At 48.5% G+C, this 17,935-nt stretch overlaps 1 protein-coding gene across 7 annotated transcripts in view; it reads right to left on the bottom strand.

The window, feature by feature from the left end:
* AP2A1 (adaptor related protein complex 2 subunit alpha 1) overlaps positions 1–17,935 on the bottom strand; it is a 37,199-nt gene that overhangs the window by 11,380 nt on the left and 7,884 nt on the right. For 5 of the 7 annotated variants that reach the window (XM_033171027.1, XM_033171021.1, XM_033171024.1 and 2 more), the window contains exons 3-14: positions 14,442–14,584; positions 13,056–13,249; positions 11,910–12,039; positions 10,673–10,774; positions 9,638–9,746; positions 7,135–7,285; positions 6,177–6,345; positions 5,667–5,804; positions 4,968–5,150; positions 3,296–3,393; positions 1,876–2,107; positions 554–718 (exon numbers count right to left, since the gene is read on the bottom strand). In XM_033171027.1, coding sequence (XP_033026918.1) covers positions 554–718; positions 1,876–2,107; positions 3,296–3,393; positions 4,968–5,150; positions 5,667–5,804; positions 6,177–6,345; positions 7,135–7,285; positions 9,638–9,746; positions 10,673–10,774; positions 11,910–12,039; positions 13,056–13,249; positions 14,442–14,492 — 1,722 coding nt within the window. In that variant the 5' untranslated portion in view covers positions 14,493–14,584. The remainder of the gene's footprint in view (positions 1–553; positions 719–1,875; positions 2,108–3,295; positions 3,394–4,967; positions 5,151–5,666; positions 5,805–6,176; positions 6,346–7,134; positions 7,286–9,637; positions 9,747–10,672; positions 10,775–11,909; positions 12,040–13,055; positions 13,250–14,441; positions 14,585–17,935) is intronic. The other 2 variants (XM_033171022.1, XM_033171026.1) reach the window with 1 other exon arrangement.

Raw genomic sequence — 17,935 nt, 5'->3', positions numbered from 1 at the left:
TCATTTAACACCTCCTCATTTCTGCAGGGAAGGGACAAGCCTCTCGGTGCTGCCTTTTACTAATTCCATTTTCTGTATCTATTATTTCTTGACCATTTCTAATTTACAGACCTGCATTTCTTTACTAACTCTAATCTCTAGATCTATATAACTCTATACAGTATCCACCCCTGCTGCCCACCTCTCAGATTTGTATTTTATCTTTTGGGCAAGGCCCAAGGGGAGGGAAGAGGGATGCACTGTGTTCATGGCAGCACCAGGGCACCAACCAGCTTTGAGACATCACAACTGCATTTCTCCTGGCTGGCAGATCTGGCAACAAGCCGACAAATTCTTAACGGAGTTCGTCAGCCATTGCAGAATCCACCCACCCACTTCCCTTTCCACTTTACAGCACCACAGGCTTTCTGGTAAATGGTTCTCACCCTGGGCTTTGACTCCCGAGTCCTCCCTTTTCCACAGAGTCCAGGTCTCCCACACACAAGACACCATTTTCTTGCCAGGGGACACCCTAAGTCTCCAACCCCAGACCCCCTCTGCCTCTGGCACTCACGGCAGTGCTGGCTGAGGGTTCCATGCCCCCATTGATTTCGGAGTTGGGGTCCTTCTTGCCGTCATCCAGCTCGCTGCCAGCTCCGGGGCCCTTCTTCTTCTTGAGCTTAGCCAGGATGGAGGACTCGCGCTCAGGGAATGGAGGCATCTCCTCCAGCACCGTTGCCTAAGGGGCGGAGTTGGGGAGAGGGAGAAGGGTTCGAATGACGAGTTATTCGTCTGCTTTTCGTTTATGGCTTGGTTACGTCCGCAGAATGGAAAGGTGGCAGGATTCCCAAGGACATGCTCTAGGGGGAGCTGGCTTCAGGCACCAGGCCCGTTGGCAGACCAACTCTGTGCTACAAAGGATGTCTGCAAATGTGAGATGAAGGTTGGCAACACCAACCCCACCATGTGGGAATCCCTTCCAGACAACCACAATGCCTGGAGGCAAGACAGTCAGCAGTGACCAGAGGAGAAATGACTGCTGGGCGGAGCGCAGAGAGAAGAAACGCCATGGTGCATCTGCAGCAGCACAACTGGACGCCTTCATCTGCCCCAGCTGCAATAAAACATGTCTCTACAGCCACAGCAGGGGCTGTAACTCTCCAGTAGTTTGACTTCACCCCCAACTTTTTCATTCATGACACTTCTATTCTGCCCCATTACCACAGTTCTCTTGCCAGCATCCAGTTTTGTTTTTAAATATAGCAAAAACAATAAAATACCAATCCGGTGCCCAAAACAAGCAAACAACAGAGATAAAAATTTTAAAATCCCATACAATTCCACTCGGAAAAGGCAGATCTTACAGGGAGGCGAAATGCTGGAATCCTCAAAGGCTCCAGAGCCCTTTTCGGCTCAAGGGTCACATTCATTCATTCATGCGTGGCGGACGTACGGCCCACCCAATGTTGTTGGACTACAACTCCCATAAACCCTGATCATTGGGTCATGCTGTCTGGGGCCAATGGGATTTGGAAAGGGAGCTGTGGCTCAGCAGCAAAGCCTCCGCTTTGCGTGCAGAAGGTCCCAGGTTCAATCCCTACCACCTCCCGGTTGCTGAAACCCTAGAAAGCTGCTGCCAATCAGTACAGGCAGCATAGGCAGGGAAACCAGAGGTCTATTCCTGGCTCCCCATTCGTGGCCTATGGCAAAGGGGCAGAAACGGGCTTCTGGCACAGCACAAAAAAAATCCCAAGAGCTGATTTCAGTTCACAGGTGGAAGCCTTACGTCTCCCCTTATTTGATGCGGCTGCAACCAGTTTCTGTTTCCCTGAGATGAATGGCTCACTTAGCTACCAGCCCGCCCGCCTCTCGCAACATTCCCAGTTTCCCCCTCACCAAGACATCGGTGCTGGCGATGGAGCTGAGCTTGAGGTACTCAACCGCCCGCTGCTGCAGCTCCACGTCGGCGTTGCGGATCTGGCTGTCGGAGCGCAGCACTTCCTGGATGGTGCCCTTGGTCTCAGGGAAGAGGTTGATGAACTTGATGTAGGTGGAGAGGAGCAGAGCCCGGGTGGAGACGCTGCAGAGGTGGAACTTGGAGTGCAGGAGGTTGAACTGCACCAGAGGGCTGGAGGAGGGGAAGGAAGGAAGGAAGGAAGGAAGGAAGGAAGGAAGGAAGGAAGGAAGGAAGATATAATACAGTGGTACCTTGGTTCTCGAATGGCTTGGCTCCCAAACAAATCAGCTCCTGAATGCTGCAAACCCGGAAGTGGGTGTTCCAGTTTGCGAATGCTTTTCAGAAGACAAACATCCGACGCGGCTTCCAATTGAGAGCAGGAAGCTCCTGCAGCCAATCAGAAGCTGTGCGTTTGTTTTCGAACAGTTTTGGGAGTCGAACGGACTCCCGGAACGGATTAAGTTTGAGAACCAAGGTACCACTGTATCATACTTTCTTTCTAATACCCTGCCCATCTGACTGGGCTCCAACCACACTGGGTGGCTTCCAACAAAAATACAGGAAAAGTAACAACAAAACAACGTCAAAATCAAATGTTAAAAGCACTCTGAAATAGGGCTGGCCTTCAGATGTCTATGAAAAATTATATAGTTTTTAACATCTGCCAAGGAGGGCATTCTGCAGGGCAGGTGTGACTATTGAAAAGGCTTTCTGTCTGGTTCCCTGTAGTTTCACTTTGTGCAGTGAGGGAACCACCATAAGACCTCAGTGTTTGGGCTGAATGATGTGGGTGGAGATGCTCCTTCAGGTATACAGGAAGGAGGCACGGGTTGAGGGTGGCACCATTTTTAGCTGCCCCACTCCAAGTCAGCATAGCAGAGGGAAGGGGACCTGAAGCAAGGCATGCTAACGTGCCTCACCAAGCTAAGAAAAGAAGGGGACGAGCCCCCACAAACAGAACTAAGCCCTAGTTCTCCGTGAGGCTGCTAACCTGTCCCTGGGCTGTACCATTCATTTCAGACTGCTCACGTGTTTGAAGGATAATATAGAATAAATAAATATAAATCCCACCTTCCAAAAGAATCTACATGCCAGAGTCCTAGCCTTGCCTTCTCCCTGACATGCTTGGCCTAGCGCCCACTGGAATGGTCAAACAAGGGCTTCCAGGGCTGAGAACTCCCGAGATGCTGCCACAGGGATTGGAGAGAACCACCCCACTGAATGGCTTTGAGGAGGCATCTCACTTAGAGGTGTTTTGAGGATCGGTGGATGGAGAGAAAGAATCTGTCACCGATAAGGTGGGCTAGTGGGTCCCTCTCCTAGGCGCTGCACACATCCCTTCCTCCCACAGTTCCAAACCTTGAGCGAGGATCTCCAGCGATGAGGTTCCCAAACTCCCCTAGGATGTAGCCGCCAACTTTCACCATGTTCTCGTGGCAGGCAGGAGCCTGTAGGGCCTATGGAAAAGAAAGGAGATCTGCAATGTGCTGTAGGGAGGCAGGGAGAAAAAATAAGCTCCCATTCATGCTCCCATGCAACCATCAGGCCATGATTTAAAGAGAGGTCTTCTGTTTAGCTCTTTCCCTGATGTGTCTCAAAAGGACTAACACCGCAATTGCATCAGGCTCTTTTAGGTTCTTTCTGGGTCTCTAACCCAGAAAGAACTATGGCTGAATCGAGATGCGCAGGCGATTCCCAATTTATGTGGGGGGTTGCGTTCCAAGGCACCACACGTTTAAGTGAAACTGCGCATACTTGAAACACCATTGAAAAAGCCTGCAAGCACCCCGTTCAGCCCCTGCCCCCCTTTTTTATATTTATGATTTTCAGGTTTATACATTTCAATAATTTTACAGTCAGTTTAACATTTCAAAACTTGGCTTCCTTCCCCTTCTTTCTGCGGTTCCTTAAATTTATTCTTAATATCTTCTGCATATCCAAATTAATTTAATTTGTTCACTTATTCATCTACTTTAAATACATACAGGTAAAGGGACCCCTAACCATTAGGTCCAGTCGCAGATGACTCTGGGGTTGCGGTGCTCATCTCGCTGTACTGGCCGAGGGAGCCGGTGTACAACTTCGGGGTCATGTGGCCAGCATGACTAAGCCGCTTCTGGCAAACCAGAGCAGCGCACGAAAACACCGTTTACCTTCCCGCCGGAGCGGTACCTATTTATCTGCTTGCACTTTGACATGCTTTTGAACTGCTAGGTGGGCAGGAGCTGGGACTGAGCAACAGGAACTCACCCCTTTGCGGGGATTCGAACCGCCAACCTTCTGATCGGCAAGCCCTAGGCTCTGTGGTTTAACCTACAGCGCCACCTTCGTCCCTCTTTAAATACATACTCTTATGAAATTGCAGGTTGTTACAGTTACAGGTTATTGCCCCCTTTTGTGATACTTTCGGGTCGCTTCCATGTTTGGGGTGCGGTTGCGCACACACTGGACATGCTTAAAACGGTCGCTGCCTGTACATAAATTCAGTGGTGAGCATGCTGTAGAAGTGCATTCATCACAGCTTGTGACACATGGACTGCCATCTCCCCAGGGCTGAGCTTAGGGCAAACTTCTCTCCCTCCTCTGCTGTTTGTGACAAAGATTGGCTTGCACAGGGCTGATTGGCTGGCCCTTGTGTTTATAGGTCTTGGAACTGCTCCCCCCCCCCCCGCTCTTGTTGACAGATACATCTAGATGTAGCCTTTGTGACAGACACTTTATTAATATTGCGAAATGAACTCACCTAAATTTGCAGAAATCCTCTCAGGCCGTTTTGTATTGATTAGCAGCCCTCTAGCGAGGCACCTGGACACGCATCTCACCCACCCACAGAGCAAGCAGTACTGTGGAAACTGTGGCCCTGCGGATGCTGTTGGACTCCAACCCCCATCATGCCTGACCGCTGGCCATATGCTGGCTGTGGCTAATGGGAGTTGTAGTCCAACAACAAAGAGGGAAGGGAAGGCTTCTCCCCAGAGCAACAGGGCAGGCAAAGAAGAAGCGGTCAATGACTCTGACCAACCCCACCCACCTCAAAGACCGTCTTGGCAGCATAGCCTTGGACGTCGTCTCGGTTGATGACGATCTGGATGACGCGGTACCAGACCTCCTCGCTCACATAGTCCCCGGCGATACGGATCAGATTGAGGATGGTGTCCACATACCAGCTGTAGTCCACTGCGTATTTCTCAGCAAGGATAGCCACCTTCAGCACCTGGGAGGTATGGAAAATGAAATACTGCCCTGCCCTGCCAGTTCCTATCAGGCTTTAAGCCACTAGGGGCCACTCCCCAGTACCAGCAAGGCTGACCCGACACCTTGATGCAGATGGTACTGTGCCCCCTCTCCTCCCCACCATTCCACATACAGAAGACAATTAGAATGGTAGCTGAATATAACTTCAACACTGGCAAAGGGAAAACAGCTTCCTATGCAGTTGAGCATACACCTCTGTTCTCCAATCAAAGGGAATGGCTAGTGGTTGGGAGATCTCAGTGCAAATAGCCAGCAGGGCTGCCACTATCGCCTCCCTCCAAATTTCCAGCATATGCCAACTGAGGCAGCTGCCCTGCTCTGCCCGACAGTGGGGCCGCCCTGCGTGCCAAATCCCTCTAAGAGGATTAGGAACCTCCTGGCCTCCCCCCGCCCCCCGGCTGTTTCACAGAAATCTACCTAGATGAAGAAATAAGCTCCCGCAGCCTCTTTCCCACAAGTTGAAAAACCCACTCACAATCTCCTCGCGGATAGAGTAATCTGCCGTTTCCAGGTAGCTGAGCATCTCCGAGACGATCTGCTTGGCGTTAGTGCGGTCGCACATGGCGTAGAGGAGATCGGCAGCCCGCTGGCGCACGCTCACATCCCTCTCCGTCTGGGAAAAGGAGGCCGGGAGTGTGAGACCGGCAAGTTCTTGCCTGCGGCATAACCCCAGTCTCCACTCTTGCCCCGGTTGTTTGGCTCGCACACTTACAAACGGAGCATCTTCTGCAAGCCCACTACAACAACCAGCAGTTGGATAGGATGAGATGAGCAAGAAGAGGCTGTGGCCCTTGAGATGTTGGCAGACTCCATCTCCCAATGGGCAACACTCAGTGAAATTCTCCCCCCCCCACACCCAATTTCACCAGCAGCACACGGGGGGGGGAGGATTTGGGGAGATCACACTCACTCAGCCCTTCAATCCCATTCCTGGTGCAAGCTACCTCACCCATTTGCTCTGCCCGTGCCCTCACTGGGTTCTGACCTTGAGGGCGTTGATGACGGTCTCAATGTGGGTCTTGACGGCCTCGTGGGAGAATTCAGAGCTGGCCAGGGTGCACATGCTCTCGAGGGCCAGGTATCGGAGGTTGGTCTCCCGATGCTGTAGGAACTGGCCGAGTTGGTTACATGCCCGCACCAACAGGTTGGGTTCACTGTGGGTCAACAAAGTTAAGCCCCATCTGAGCATGGCAGGAGGGACATCCCGGTGGAGCTCAGCGGCTGACTGCACACTTCTCAAATCAACCAGATTGTCATTCAATGTCCCCCAGTATGGGGAAAGGCCACAGCTGAATATCATAATTATTCTATGCCTTAACTCCCCCATGACATTCTCAGATATATATTTTACTGCTGTTCTTATTCAAAACCTACTTGTGTTTTAACATGTTTACATTGATTTTTAAATTAATCTACATACATTTTCCAATCGCCCTTAAACACTGCCTCATCTTGATCTCTCATTTTACTAGTTAAGCTTGCCAATTCTGCATATTCCATCAATTTCAGCTGCCTATGTTCTTTAGTTAGATACACCCTCGTTTCACCAGTTTTGCGCATCTAGCATTCTCGCTTCAGTTGTTGCATATTAAAATAAATTTGTCTGCTTTTGTTGGCACATCTGTCCCAGTTATCCCTAGAAGAAAAGTTTCTGGTCTTTTCGGGAGAGTTGCCTTAAATATTTTCTTTATCTCATTATAAATCATCTCCCAAAATCCCTTAGCCGCTCTACACGTCCACCACATATGGTAAAATGTAGCTTTTCACATACCTGCCCCTCCCCCCTCTGGTTTTGCCCTGGTGCTGCCATCTAAAGGTTGCCAAGGATCACTGAGACACTTGCACAGTGAGATATCTTTGGGAAAGCAACAGCCATTTTTTCTCACCGTCTCATTTAAAGGGCCTTCATGCTAAGGAGGAACAAACGAGGGTGAGGTGCTCACCTGTCGTAGTGGATGATGAGACTGATGGCTTCAAAGAGGATAGCGTTCTTGGCATTGGAGTGCTGGACCTTCTTGGACTTGGGTGGCTCCTGGGCTTTGTTGAGTATAGTCTCCAGGCACTCAACCAGACGTCCTTTCACTGCTGCATCTTCTGCGGGGAAAAGCAGAGGGTGCAAAGGCCAGGAAGCAGCATGTTATGGCAGGTCCCAGCAGGAAGAGAACCCAGGGTTCATGGCTCCGAAGGGCCATTCACGTCTCCCCAGACTTTCCCCATGGAAAGGCCGCTCTAACTCTAGCCCGTGTTCATTTCACACGTGTTCATTCAAAAATCCTTTCCCTCCCATTTCTGCATTAATCTGGGTTGCTTTTTTAAAATCTGTAGAAAAAATTGTCCTTGAATACATATCACAAAGTATGTCTTTAAATACTTGTTTCATCTCAGTGTATGGATTTCCAAGTGCTTTTTCATCCTAAACATGCATTTGGGTAAGATTTTTTGAGAAGAGTATTGAAAATCCGAAAGTTAATGGTGTTCTGATCCGTGTACTAGTCTGGGAGGTGGGAATTAGGTTGGTTCTTGGCTCCCAGACAGCCTCCAAGTGTGTAGAGGGCGTCCAATGAAGATGTTTGAACAAAAGCTATGACACTTCGTGATGCTATATAAATGTTAGGTCTCGGTCTCCTCCTCTGACATGCAGAAAAGGAGATGGGCAGGGGAAAGGGGGGTAGCATAAATTTGCGGGAGACTCATTCGCATAGCGGGGAACTGGGGTTTCCTGTTACATCTGAGCCAGGCCTCTGAGAAATAAGAGATGAGAAATAGATAAAGTGACCTCTTTTACTGGGTCAATTCAAGGTCAGCAATTCATCAGCTAAGCTGGACCAACCGAGGTCAAGCTTTCAAGTACCCACCCAATGAGTAGTTCTATAGAACAAGAAAGTTCATTATTTCTCACCTACTAGAGTATTGGCCTATAATACCAGGATTGGATGCAGTAATGCCTCCAAATAACAACTGCTGGGAATCACAGGTGGAGAGAGTGCTTTATGGTGCCAGACACCTGGTCTATCTAGCTCAGCACTGTGACAAGCAGGATTTCAGATTGGGGTCTCTCCCAGCCCTATCTGGAGATGCCGGGGGTTAAAAGCTCAGACCTTCTGTATGCAACACAGATGCTCTACTACTGACCTATCGCTCTTCCCCTTGTGCTCATGTCTTGCTGGCAGGCTTCCCATAGGCATCTGGTTGGCCACTGGGAGAAAAGGATGCTGGACCGGAGGGGCGTTTGGTCTGAAGGGCCCTTCTTGTGATTTGAAGGCCAACATGAAAACCACTTAATTTGATTTCTGGGATTTAGAATGAGATGGGAGGAAAGCGGGACTGCTGGGAAGTACAAGCAACGTCCAGCACTTCAGAACAGTGACATCTAATAACCTTGGCAATGAACTTCATTATATTAGCAGAGAGATCTGGATATACCTGGCTGCCAGATCCCATTAATCCTCTAGCCTCTGCCTTCCAGAGAATCCAGAACCCCCAGATTTCTGTTAACTAAACAGAGCCTACAGGCAGCCTAGAATAATTGCCTAGAGAGAACTACTGGACACAGCCTTGCACACAATCCATCTACCGTATTGGCCAGAAAATAAGCCACACTTTATTTTCCAAATTCTGGCAGTGAAAAGTTACAGTGCGGATTATATTCAGAACGGAGCGCTGCATGCCTGCCTCTCGGCACTACCACCCTAAACAGGGGGCGGGGGGCGGCTGGCGCCGGCTTGTAGAGGTAGTGCCGGGAGTCAGTAGTGCCGGGAGGCAAGTGCGCAGCATGCTCGGAATCGAGCGCTGCCGCTGGCTTGGGGAGCAGGGTGCCGAGTGCCGGCCACCCCCCATTCAGGGTGGTAGTGCCGGGAGGTGGGCCACACTCACAAGTAAGCCTTGAATTTTAAACGTGCGTTTTATATTGTTGCATCTTATACTGTTGGAAGCCGCCCAGAGTGGCTGGGGAAACCCGGCCAGATGGGCGGGGTATAAATAATGAATTATTATTATTATTATTATTATTATTATTATTATTATTATTATTATTATTTTCAGGCCAATACAGTATAATAATAATAATTTATTATTTATCCCCACCCATCTGTCTGGGTTTCCTCAGCCAGTCTGGGCAGCTCCCAACAGACTATTAAAAACACGGTAAAACATCAAACATTAAAAACTTCCCTAAACAGGGCTGCCTTCAGATGTGTTCTAAAAGTCAGATCGTTGTTTACTTCCTTGACATCTGGTGGGAAGGCGTTCCACTACTGAGAAGGCATAGCTGTCAACTTTTCCCTTTTCTTGCGAGGAATCCTATTCGGAATAAGGGAATTTCCCTTTAAAAAAGGGGAAAAGTTGATAGCTATGCTGAGAAGGCCTTCTAGCACAGAAGGCATGGGTGCTGCCCAAAGTGGCTGCCCTCCCCCACCCCCGGTCCCCCAATTCCAGGCCACCTCTTACCTGGGGGAGGATAACACTGCAGCAGCCGCAGGAGCTTGACCGAGAGCCAGGGGGCTGGCACAAAGTAATAGGTGTAGTCCTGGAGGTCTGTGGAGGCCGATGACACAATCTGCCAGAGGGGCAGGGGGTGGGATGCAAAAACACAGCAGCACAAACCACCGGTGAGTCAGCTATATTGGAACATCCTCATTATTCATTAGTCCAGAGGTGGGGAACCCTTTTCAGTCCAGGGGCCACGTTCCCTTCTGGGCAATCTTCTGGGGGGCCCACAAGGCAGTGGTGGGTGGGGCCAGTGGCAAAAGTGGTTGGAGCAAGCAGGTGAACTCCAGGCAGAGTTCAAGGATACATTCCAGCCACGCAAAAACACCTGGGAGTGAGAAGTGGGGCCAGTGAGGAGCATGGGCTGCCAAAAGGTCCCAAGGGCCAGACAGAGAGGCTCGGAGGGTCGCATTTGTCCTTTAGGCCTGAAGTTCCCCACACCTACATAAACCCTTTACCACAAAGCCCTGGCCGGGGGACTAGATGTGCTTAAACACAGTCATGGGGAGAAGGGGGAAGCAGATAAGTCACTATGCCAGGCAGTGGGGTTCATTCCCCCCATGCTTTCCCAATTTAAGTACCCCAGCTCAAATCTGTACAAAATACAGCAAAACAACGAGAGAGAGAGAGAGTCGTAGCCTTTGTGGACAGACACTGAGGAACTGATGTGCTTAATGCATCACTTCCTGCTCCATGTTTCTTTCCTTAAACAACTGGAAGCAGGTGAAGAGGAGACACTATTTTCACTGAGGCTGCAGCAAACAAGAGGGATATTTTTTGGGGGTGGGGGTTAACCCTTTCTCCCCCCACTGTAATCCAGATGAAAATCACTCCGTGCCTGCTCTCAGCCCTGGGAGAGAAGCACCCACCTAGTTTAGGGGAATCCTGGTTCCCAGAAATAAGACTCGCACAAGTACAACCAACTAAAGGGCAAAATAATTGGTGCCCTGCTCTCTTCTGCGTACACACACACACACAAACACAACCCGACCTCACCCTGCTGAGCCTGGATACTGCCAATGAAACGCACGTCTTGAAGTCATCAGGATTCTTCTTGCAGAGGCAGGCAATGAGGCTGACGGCAGCTGTGACCACGCCCTGTGTTTGGTGGGGAGAGATGGCGTGCCAAGTGAGACCACTTCGGCGGGGGCTAAAGGAGGTACAAATGCATTGCTTTCTGGCTCCCACTTGGCATACGATAGAAGGCATCTTGATGGGGAAGTAAAGGATGTGATGTGCAACGCTACTACATGGGAGCATTTTGGAGCAAACAGCATGCTTCAGTCAAACAGGGGTCTGTTGGTGGCCAAAGCTTTGTACGCTGCCTCTCATCTGTGCATCCCAGAGTCACCATATACAGACCAATAAAACCTACTGTTATGAAGAACCTTTACTCTCAGCAGCGTAAACGTCTGGCTACTCTTATTTTGAGTCATTTTGGACTCACAGCTGTCCATGGAGGCACAGGCCCATTCTCTGTCCAAGGTAGCTGTCTACTAGCCCCATCTGATATGCAGGCTGAGACCCTACCTGCCTGCAGACTGTCTCACCAGAGTGGTGCATGCTTTGGCTATCTCCCACTTGGACTACAGCAATGCACTCTACGTGGGGCTACCTTTGAAAGTGACCCAGAAACTGCAACTAATCCAGAATGCGGTGACTGGGAGTGGCCGCTGAGACCATATTACACCTTTCCTGAAAGACCTTCATTGGCCCCCAGTACATTTCCGTGCACAATTCAAAGTGTTGGTGCTGACCTTTAAAGCCCTAAACAGCCTCGGCCCACCCCCATCATTCAGCCTGGACACTGAGGTCCAGCTCTGAGGGCCTCCTAGCAGTTCCCTCCCTGCGAGAAGTGACGTTACAAGGAACCAGGCAGAGGGCCTTCTCGGTAGTGGCACCCATCCTGTGGAATGCCCTCCCATCAGATGTCGAAGAAACAAACAACTATCTGACTTTTAGAAGACACCTGAAGGCAGCCCTGTTTAGGGAAGTTTTTAATATTCTGTTGGGAGCTGCCCAGGGGCGGGGGTATGTATAAATAAATAAATAAATAAATAATATGAGCTCTGGGTACAAAGAAGTAAATAGCTCTCAGTGTTCCCCGAGCGATGGGCCATGTGATAGTGACTGAGTGGGTGCAGAGGACATACCATACATGTGTTATTGTGGGGGTGGTTCCATACATCGGCCCCCTAGGAAGCAGAGGCCGGGGTGGGGCGGGTTTACATACCATGTGCTGATCATTCAGAAGGTGCACCACCCGTGACGTCCACTCTCCCATGGGCACCAGGTCGGGTGAGGTCTTGTAGAGGCGCAGGAGGCAGAGGGCAGCACTCTGCTTCACGCTATCCATGGTGTCACTGAGAGGCAGTTGCAGACAAACAGGTGGGTCAAGACAGGTGAAGGAAGGAGAACACATCAATTGCAGAGGAACTGATAATCCATAATGAACTGAAAAAAATGTCTAAAAGTACTTCCCCAAAAAATCCAGAGTCCTTTCTGTTGGGGATAATTCAGACGAAAATTCCCAGGTGTCAAAAAAGGTTATTTATGTATGCTGCTACTGCGGCCTGTGTTTTGTTGGCCTCAAAGTGGAAAATGATCGAGGTCCCAACCAAAGAAGAATGGCAACTTAAGTTGACAGAATATGCACAACTTGCAGACTTAACGTATAAAATAAGAAAACAAGAAGAACGTATGTTTAAAGCAGATTGGAAAATGTTTATTGAATATATGGGAAATAATTGTGTGCAGCTGAAAACGCTGGCAGCATTAAGAAAACTCAGCAGTGTAAATAAGTTTTGATGGATGCAATAATGGAATACTGAATGGTATAGTTTTTGTAAAATATGCAGGGATTTTAAGATATGAAAGTGAACCATGGAAAGAGAAAAAGGGAAGTCACTGATATCTTAAGCATGTAAAAAGAGTATTTTAAATTGTAAAACAGAAAATTTGATGAAATAACAGTGCGTTAGCAGTGGATTGATATTGGGACCGTCCACACACTGTTCCACTTTGTTAGCTGTTCTGCGATACTTTCCCTGCGTTATTGCTGTCTAGAGTGCAAAACACGGGCAACAAAAAACACTACCCTGAATATTTGCAGCATAAAAGGTTCCAGGGTTTTGGGAGGGATCTACAGGACAGGCACCAACTGGGAGTGAAGCAGGATGGCTGCCACAAAACCTTTGGAGGCACAAAGAGCACTGGAAGTGGGATTGTGCATAACCGCGCAGATGGCATTGGGAGCTCAGATCACAATAAAAAGGATGCCTGGAGACACAAACCAGACGCAGCCTTGTATATGTTCCTTGACTCTTGTGGATAGACTCCCTCTGAGCAAACGGGCTTTTCTTTAGTGAGACTGGCTTACCCGGCCACCAGGATGCGGGGGATCTCAGAGGCAAAGGCCTCGGCCATCTCACGGCTGCCCACATTGGCAATGCAGTGCAGGGCCAGGCACATGAAGGTGGGGTTGCGGCTCGCCAAGTCGTTCTTGATGGCGTTGTTGATGAGGCGGATCAGCTCGCTGTTGCAGTTCACCAGCACCGAAATGAACAGGTAACCCTAGGGCAGCGAAGAGGCAGATAAATGCACATGCAGGCACATTCTGAGCTGGGAGAGAGGCATGGACACACAACCCACAACATCACAGAGGCTTTTTCCCCACTCTGTCCCACAGCAGAAAAGGGGCCAGAACGAAGTTGGCTGGCACTCCCAAGGCAGACAAAGATCATGCGCATTAAAAGCACCTGGCTTCCCCCAAAGAATCATGGGAACCATAGTTCACCACACAGAGAACTTCAATTCCCAGCACAAACTACAGTTCTCAGGATTATCTGGGGGGGGCTGTAAATGTGCAGCAAATGTGTGGTGTGTATCCAGCCATATAATGTGCTGCACAGTCCAGCAAATAGGAGCTCTTTTCTGCACTACAATTCCTGCAGCGACACACCCTGGCAGCCAAACTGTTTCCATCCAAAGCATTTGAGAGTTGATTGTCAAGTGCCACAGGTCACTTTTTTTCTTCAGCCATCAGCAAATAGAGCTACTTCTTTATTTAACAGGCATGATACTTCCTGTATCATCCTCACGGATACAAATAGCTCAAAATACAAAGAAGAAAAAGAACAAAACCATGTGAGGTAACTGAAATAGTGGGGAGAATTGGAATGTTGTGGGTGTGGATGATCATTGGCCCAGAGGCCAATGCTGCTGAACTTCAACTCCCATCATCCCTAGCCATGCTTGCTAAGGCTGGTGGGAGTTGTAGTTCAGCAACATCCAGAGAGCCAAAAGTTCCCCACATCTGGGATACAGAGGACTAGATTGAAACCTCCATCCAGGCGTAGTTCACAAAAAAACACATGAAAAGGTGGAAAACGTGTACCTGGATGACACCAACACAGAGGTGTATGTATGTTGCACAATGGAAGAATTCTTGTCCATATTTTTTTATTTTAAAAAAATCCATAGATGTCCCGGGGGGAGGACTATATGTGAGATATAGTATCCTGAGCCCCTTGGAGTGAATAATAATGTAATGAAAATAAATAGCACAGCCTTCCCTAATAAATTCCTTACAGACTTGGCACTCTGCCTTTTGATGATAACGTTGGGAGGTAGCTGCCTGTTGCTCCTTTATATCTATTTATACAGATGGGAAACTGAGACCAAGGGAAAGCTGGAGCCAGTTTAACAGGGGGGAAAGGGGGGAAGACCCCCACCCTCCCTCCCCAGGCCCCTCAAGCCTACTCACAATTTGCTTCTCCGTGTACTTGTTGGAGCTGAGGAGGTTGACAGCCTCCATGTGACCAAAGTCGATGTCATGGCCCAGCAGGAATATGAAAAGCAGCTTGCAGACATATTTTTTCTTGCTGTAACCATCCAAGGCTTTATCTCCTGAGAGGGGAAAGAGCAACAGGGAGAGGGGAGGGGGGGTCACTGGCGCTGCTGGAAGGAGAGAGGTGTCTTGCAAGGCAGGGGCGTGGGAAGGGGGGAAGCAGTTGCAAAAGCTTTCCAGCCTAGTACAGCCGTACCTCGTGTTGCGTTCACTGCGGGTTGCGAACTGTGTGGGTTACGAACGCAGCATACCCGGAAGTGTTTACTTCCGGGTTCCGCTGCGTGGTTTGTGCATGCACAGAAACGTTCTGTGCAGGTTGCGCATGCACAGAAACACGACATCACGCTTCTGCACATGCGCGATATCCCCGCTCAGGTTGCAGACTTTTCGGGGTGCAAACGGCACCCCGGAATGGACCGTGTCCGCAACCCGAGGTACCACTGTACCATCAACGCTTCAGAATGCTTTCCTATTTTAAACTGCCCAGGGTGGGCTTGAGAAGGAGGCAGGCGTTCTCAGTAAATTTCTCCCAACTGTCGCAGAGAATTTCAGAGAACGGAAACCTGTGAAACACGCCCCCCTCCTCCGATGTTATTGTTATTAAATTTATGTGCTACCTTTCAAATACAGTGGTCCCTCGGGTTACGAACTTAACCCAAGGTACCACTGTACCAAGGAGGTCCACAAACAAATGAAAGCCTACTCTCAAAATAACATGAATAAAACCAATAATAAAAAATACAGCTGCCACTAATTGAAACACATAGGAAAACAGCCGCATTACAACATTCATAATTGATAAACAAACCCATTAAAAGAGCACGACAGTTAAAATGACAATCAAAGCAGGAGATTCGAGTCAGGAGATCAGAGAAATGCTCATCTTAATAGGGGTGTTGACGTGCTGTTGGACTCAAACTCCCATCAGCCCCAGCCAGCATGGGTAATAGTCAGGGATGATATGGGGCGGGGGGGGGGGGTTCCAGCAATATCTGGATGACCACTGGGCCCCCCTCCACTCTCATTTTACATGGTCTCTGCAATTTCACTCCGGGCCGGAGCAGACCATTTTGCTGCCTGAGGTGCAGAAGCAAATGCCCGCCCCCTCCTTAAGGCAAGGTACAGATTACTCAAGGCCAGCCATGTTATTTTAGCAGTTGACGCAGCCAATCCCACGAGCCCCTTTCTCCAGCTAAAAGTACAATACTAATAAATTAAAATCGCCAGCCATCTGCTGCTCTTCCATAGCATCCAAAATCTGCTGCCTGAGGTGGCCGCCTCACTCTGCCTAACAGAGATGCCTGACCTGCTTAACGGGCATAGCAAGTTTACTTATGGGATCCCCTTACCCCATACATGCACTGTTACAGAGGCCAAACAATGCCCCTTCCACACTTGTAAGTACAGTGGTACCTCGGTTTACAGACGCTTCAGGTTACAGATGCTTCAGGCTACAGACTCCGCTATCCAGGAAATAGTACCTCGGGTTAAGAACTTTGCTTCAGGATGAGAACAGAAAACGTGCGGCGGCAGCAGGAGGCCCCATTAGCTAAAGTGGTATCTCAGGTTAAGAACAGTTTCAGGTTAAGAACAGACCTCCAGAACGAATTAAGTTATTAACCTGAGGTAACACTGTAATCTATATTTTCAGTGTGGCAGCACCTACACTTTGGATCTTCTTCCTCACTGATACCAGTGAAGGCGTCTTCACTGTATTCTTTTTCAGTGCCATCTGTCATGGATGCTTTAGCTGAGATTCCTGCATTGCAGGGGGTTGGACTAGATGACCCTTGGGGTCCCTTCCAACTCCATAATTCTACAATTCTATGTGGACGTTACATGTCTTTCATCTCTTTTTTTAGCTACTGCTGACTTTAACAATCTTTTAAATGCTTAAAATAGTGGTTTTAACTGGTTTTTTAATAATCAGTTTTAATGTTTTATTGTGTATTTTTGCAAACCGCTTAGAGGTTGGTTGGTTTTTTTAACACTAGCGGTATTTCCCCCTCCCCAAAACCGCACAAAGTCTATGACAATTGTGTCTCATACCGAATGTAAACGAACCGTAAAAAAGACACTATGAATCAAAAGTGGAATCTCTGCTTCCTGTTTGTTTTGTAACACAGTATTTAATAAAAAGCAATTTTAAAAAGCAATAATAAAGTGGCATATAGATTTTGTTAAATAAATAAATAACTACAAACTTGGTCCCATTCCCATCTCAAGGATAGAGCTTCTAAGGCTTGGATTCTGTTCCATCTCGGCAGATTCTTCCCACTGATGCAAGTGGGCTCAAAAGTGCCAGAAGTTCTGTCCACAAAATCTCTGAATTAGATTCCACTTTGGCCACTGGCAACTGCTATACTAAACTTCCTTTTTCAGGTAAGGAAAGAAAGACTGCATCCCTTTCCAGGCTACTCTAACCAGCACTACAGAGAAGAAGAGGACTCTGTTCTTTTTCTCCAGTCACTTTCCAACAAAGAAGGAATTGCTTAGGAAGCTGCCTTATACAGCCAGGTCCATCTGTCTCACTACTGTCTACTTTGATTGACAGCAGCTCCCCAGGATTTCAGGTAACGCGGTCTCCCAGCCCCATCTGGAGATGCTGCAGATTGAACCTGGAACCTTCTGCACAAAAAGCAGGCACTTTGAATGACTTGCCTCCAATGTATGCAGACATGACTCAGTGTGTCTGCATACATACATACCGTATTTCTCCGTGTATAAGACGCCCCCATGTATAAGACGCCCCCTATTTTTGGGGAATCGAAATTAAGAAAACACCCCTCAGCACTACCCGTGTATAAGACGAGCCCCAATTTTAAACCTATTTTTTTGGTTAAAAAACCTAGTCTTATACACGGAAAAATATGGTACATGCGAGATGGAGAAAAATACTGTGCCCAGGAGTATCATAAAACACATTTGTGATGCAACCTAGGGGGCAATTTTATAAAGGCAATGGAGCTCCTGGAAGATCCACCCCCCGTCCTGCAACACTAATGCAGAGAATTACGACGACAGATCATAAAAGTCTTCAATCTGAAATTCCAAAGGAGCTGCTCATGGAATAGAAGGTCAAACTGCTGTCGCATTGTGGTTGTGCCATTCATTCTTCTCCCCACCATCTGAGCTATTCTTGATCTGAACCGAGGAAGACGTAACTGTTTCGCAACACACGGGGAGCAACAGGGATCCAAAGCAACACTGAGCAAAGGAACTCTACCCAGGTAACCATTTTTGGCAAAAGACAACACGCTGCCAAATCATGAGAGCTAGAAACTTTCCCCTTTGAATTGAAAAGAACACTCAGGTTCAAAGGATTCTGCAGGCAATTTCGAAACTGCAGCATGCAGTTAACATCCACAGAGATCCCCAGACAGCTAGATCATGCTGTGCTTTGAGAAAAG

This window comes from Lacerta agilis, chromosome 14, assembly GCF_009819535.1.
Source record: "Lacerta agilis isolate rLacAgi1 chromosome 14, rLacAgi1.pri, whole genome shotgun sequence".
Lineage (NCBI taxonomy): Eukaryota > Metazoa > Chordata > Lepidosauria > Squamata > Lacertidae > Lacerta > Lacerta agilis.
Note: the sequence above shows the minus strand (reverse complement) of the source record. Positions and strands in the feature narration are given on the sequence as shown.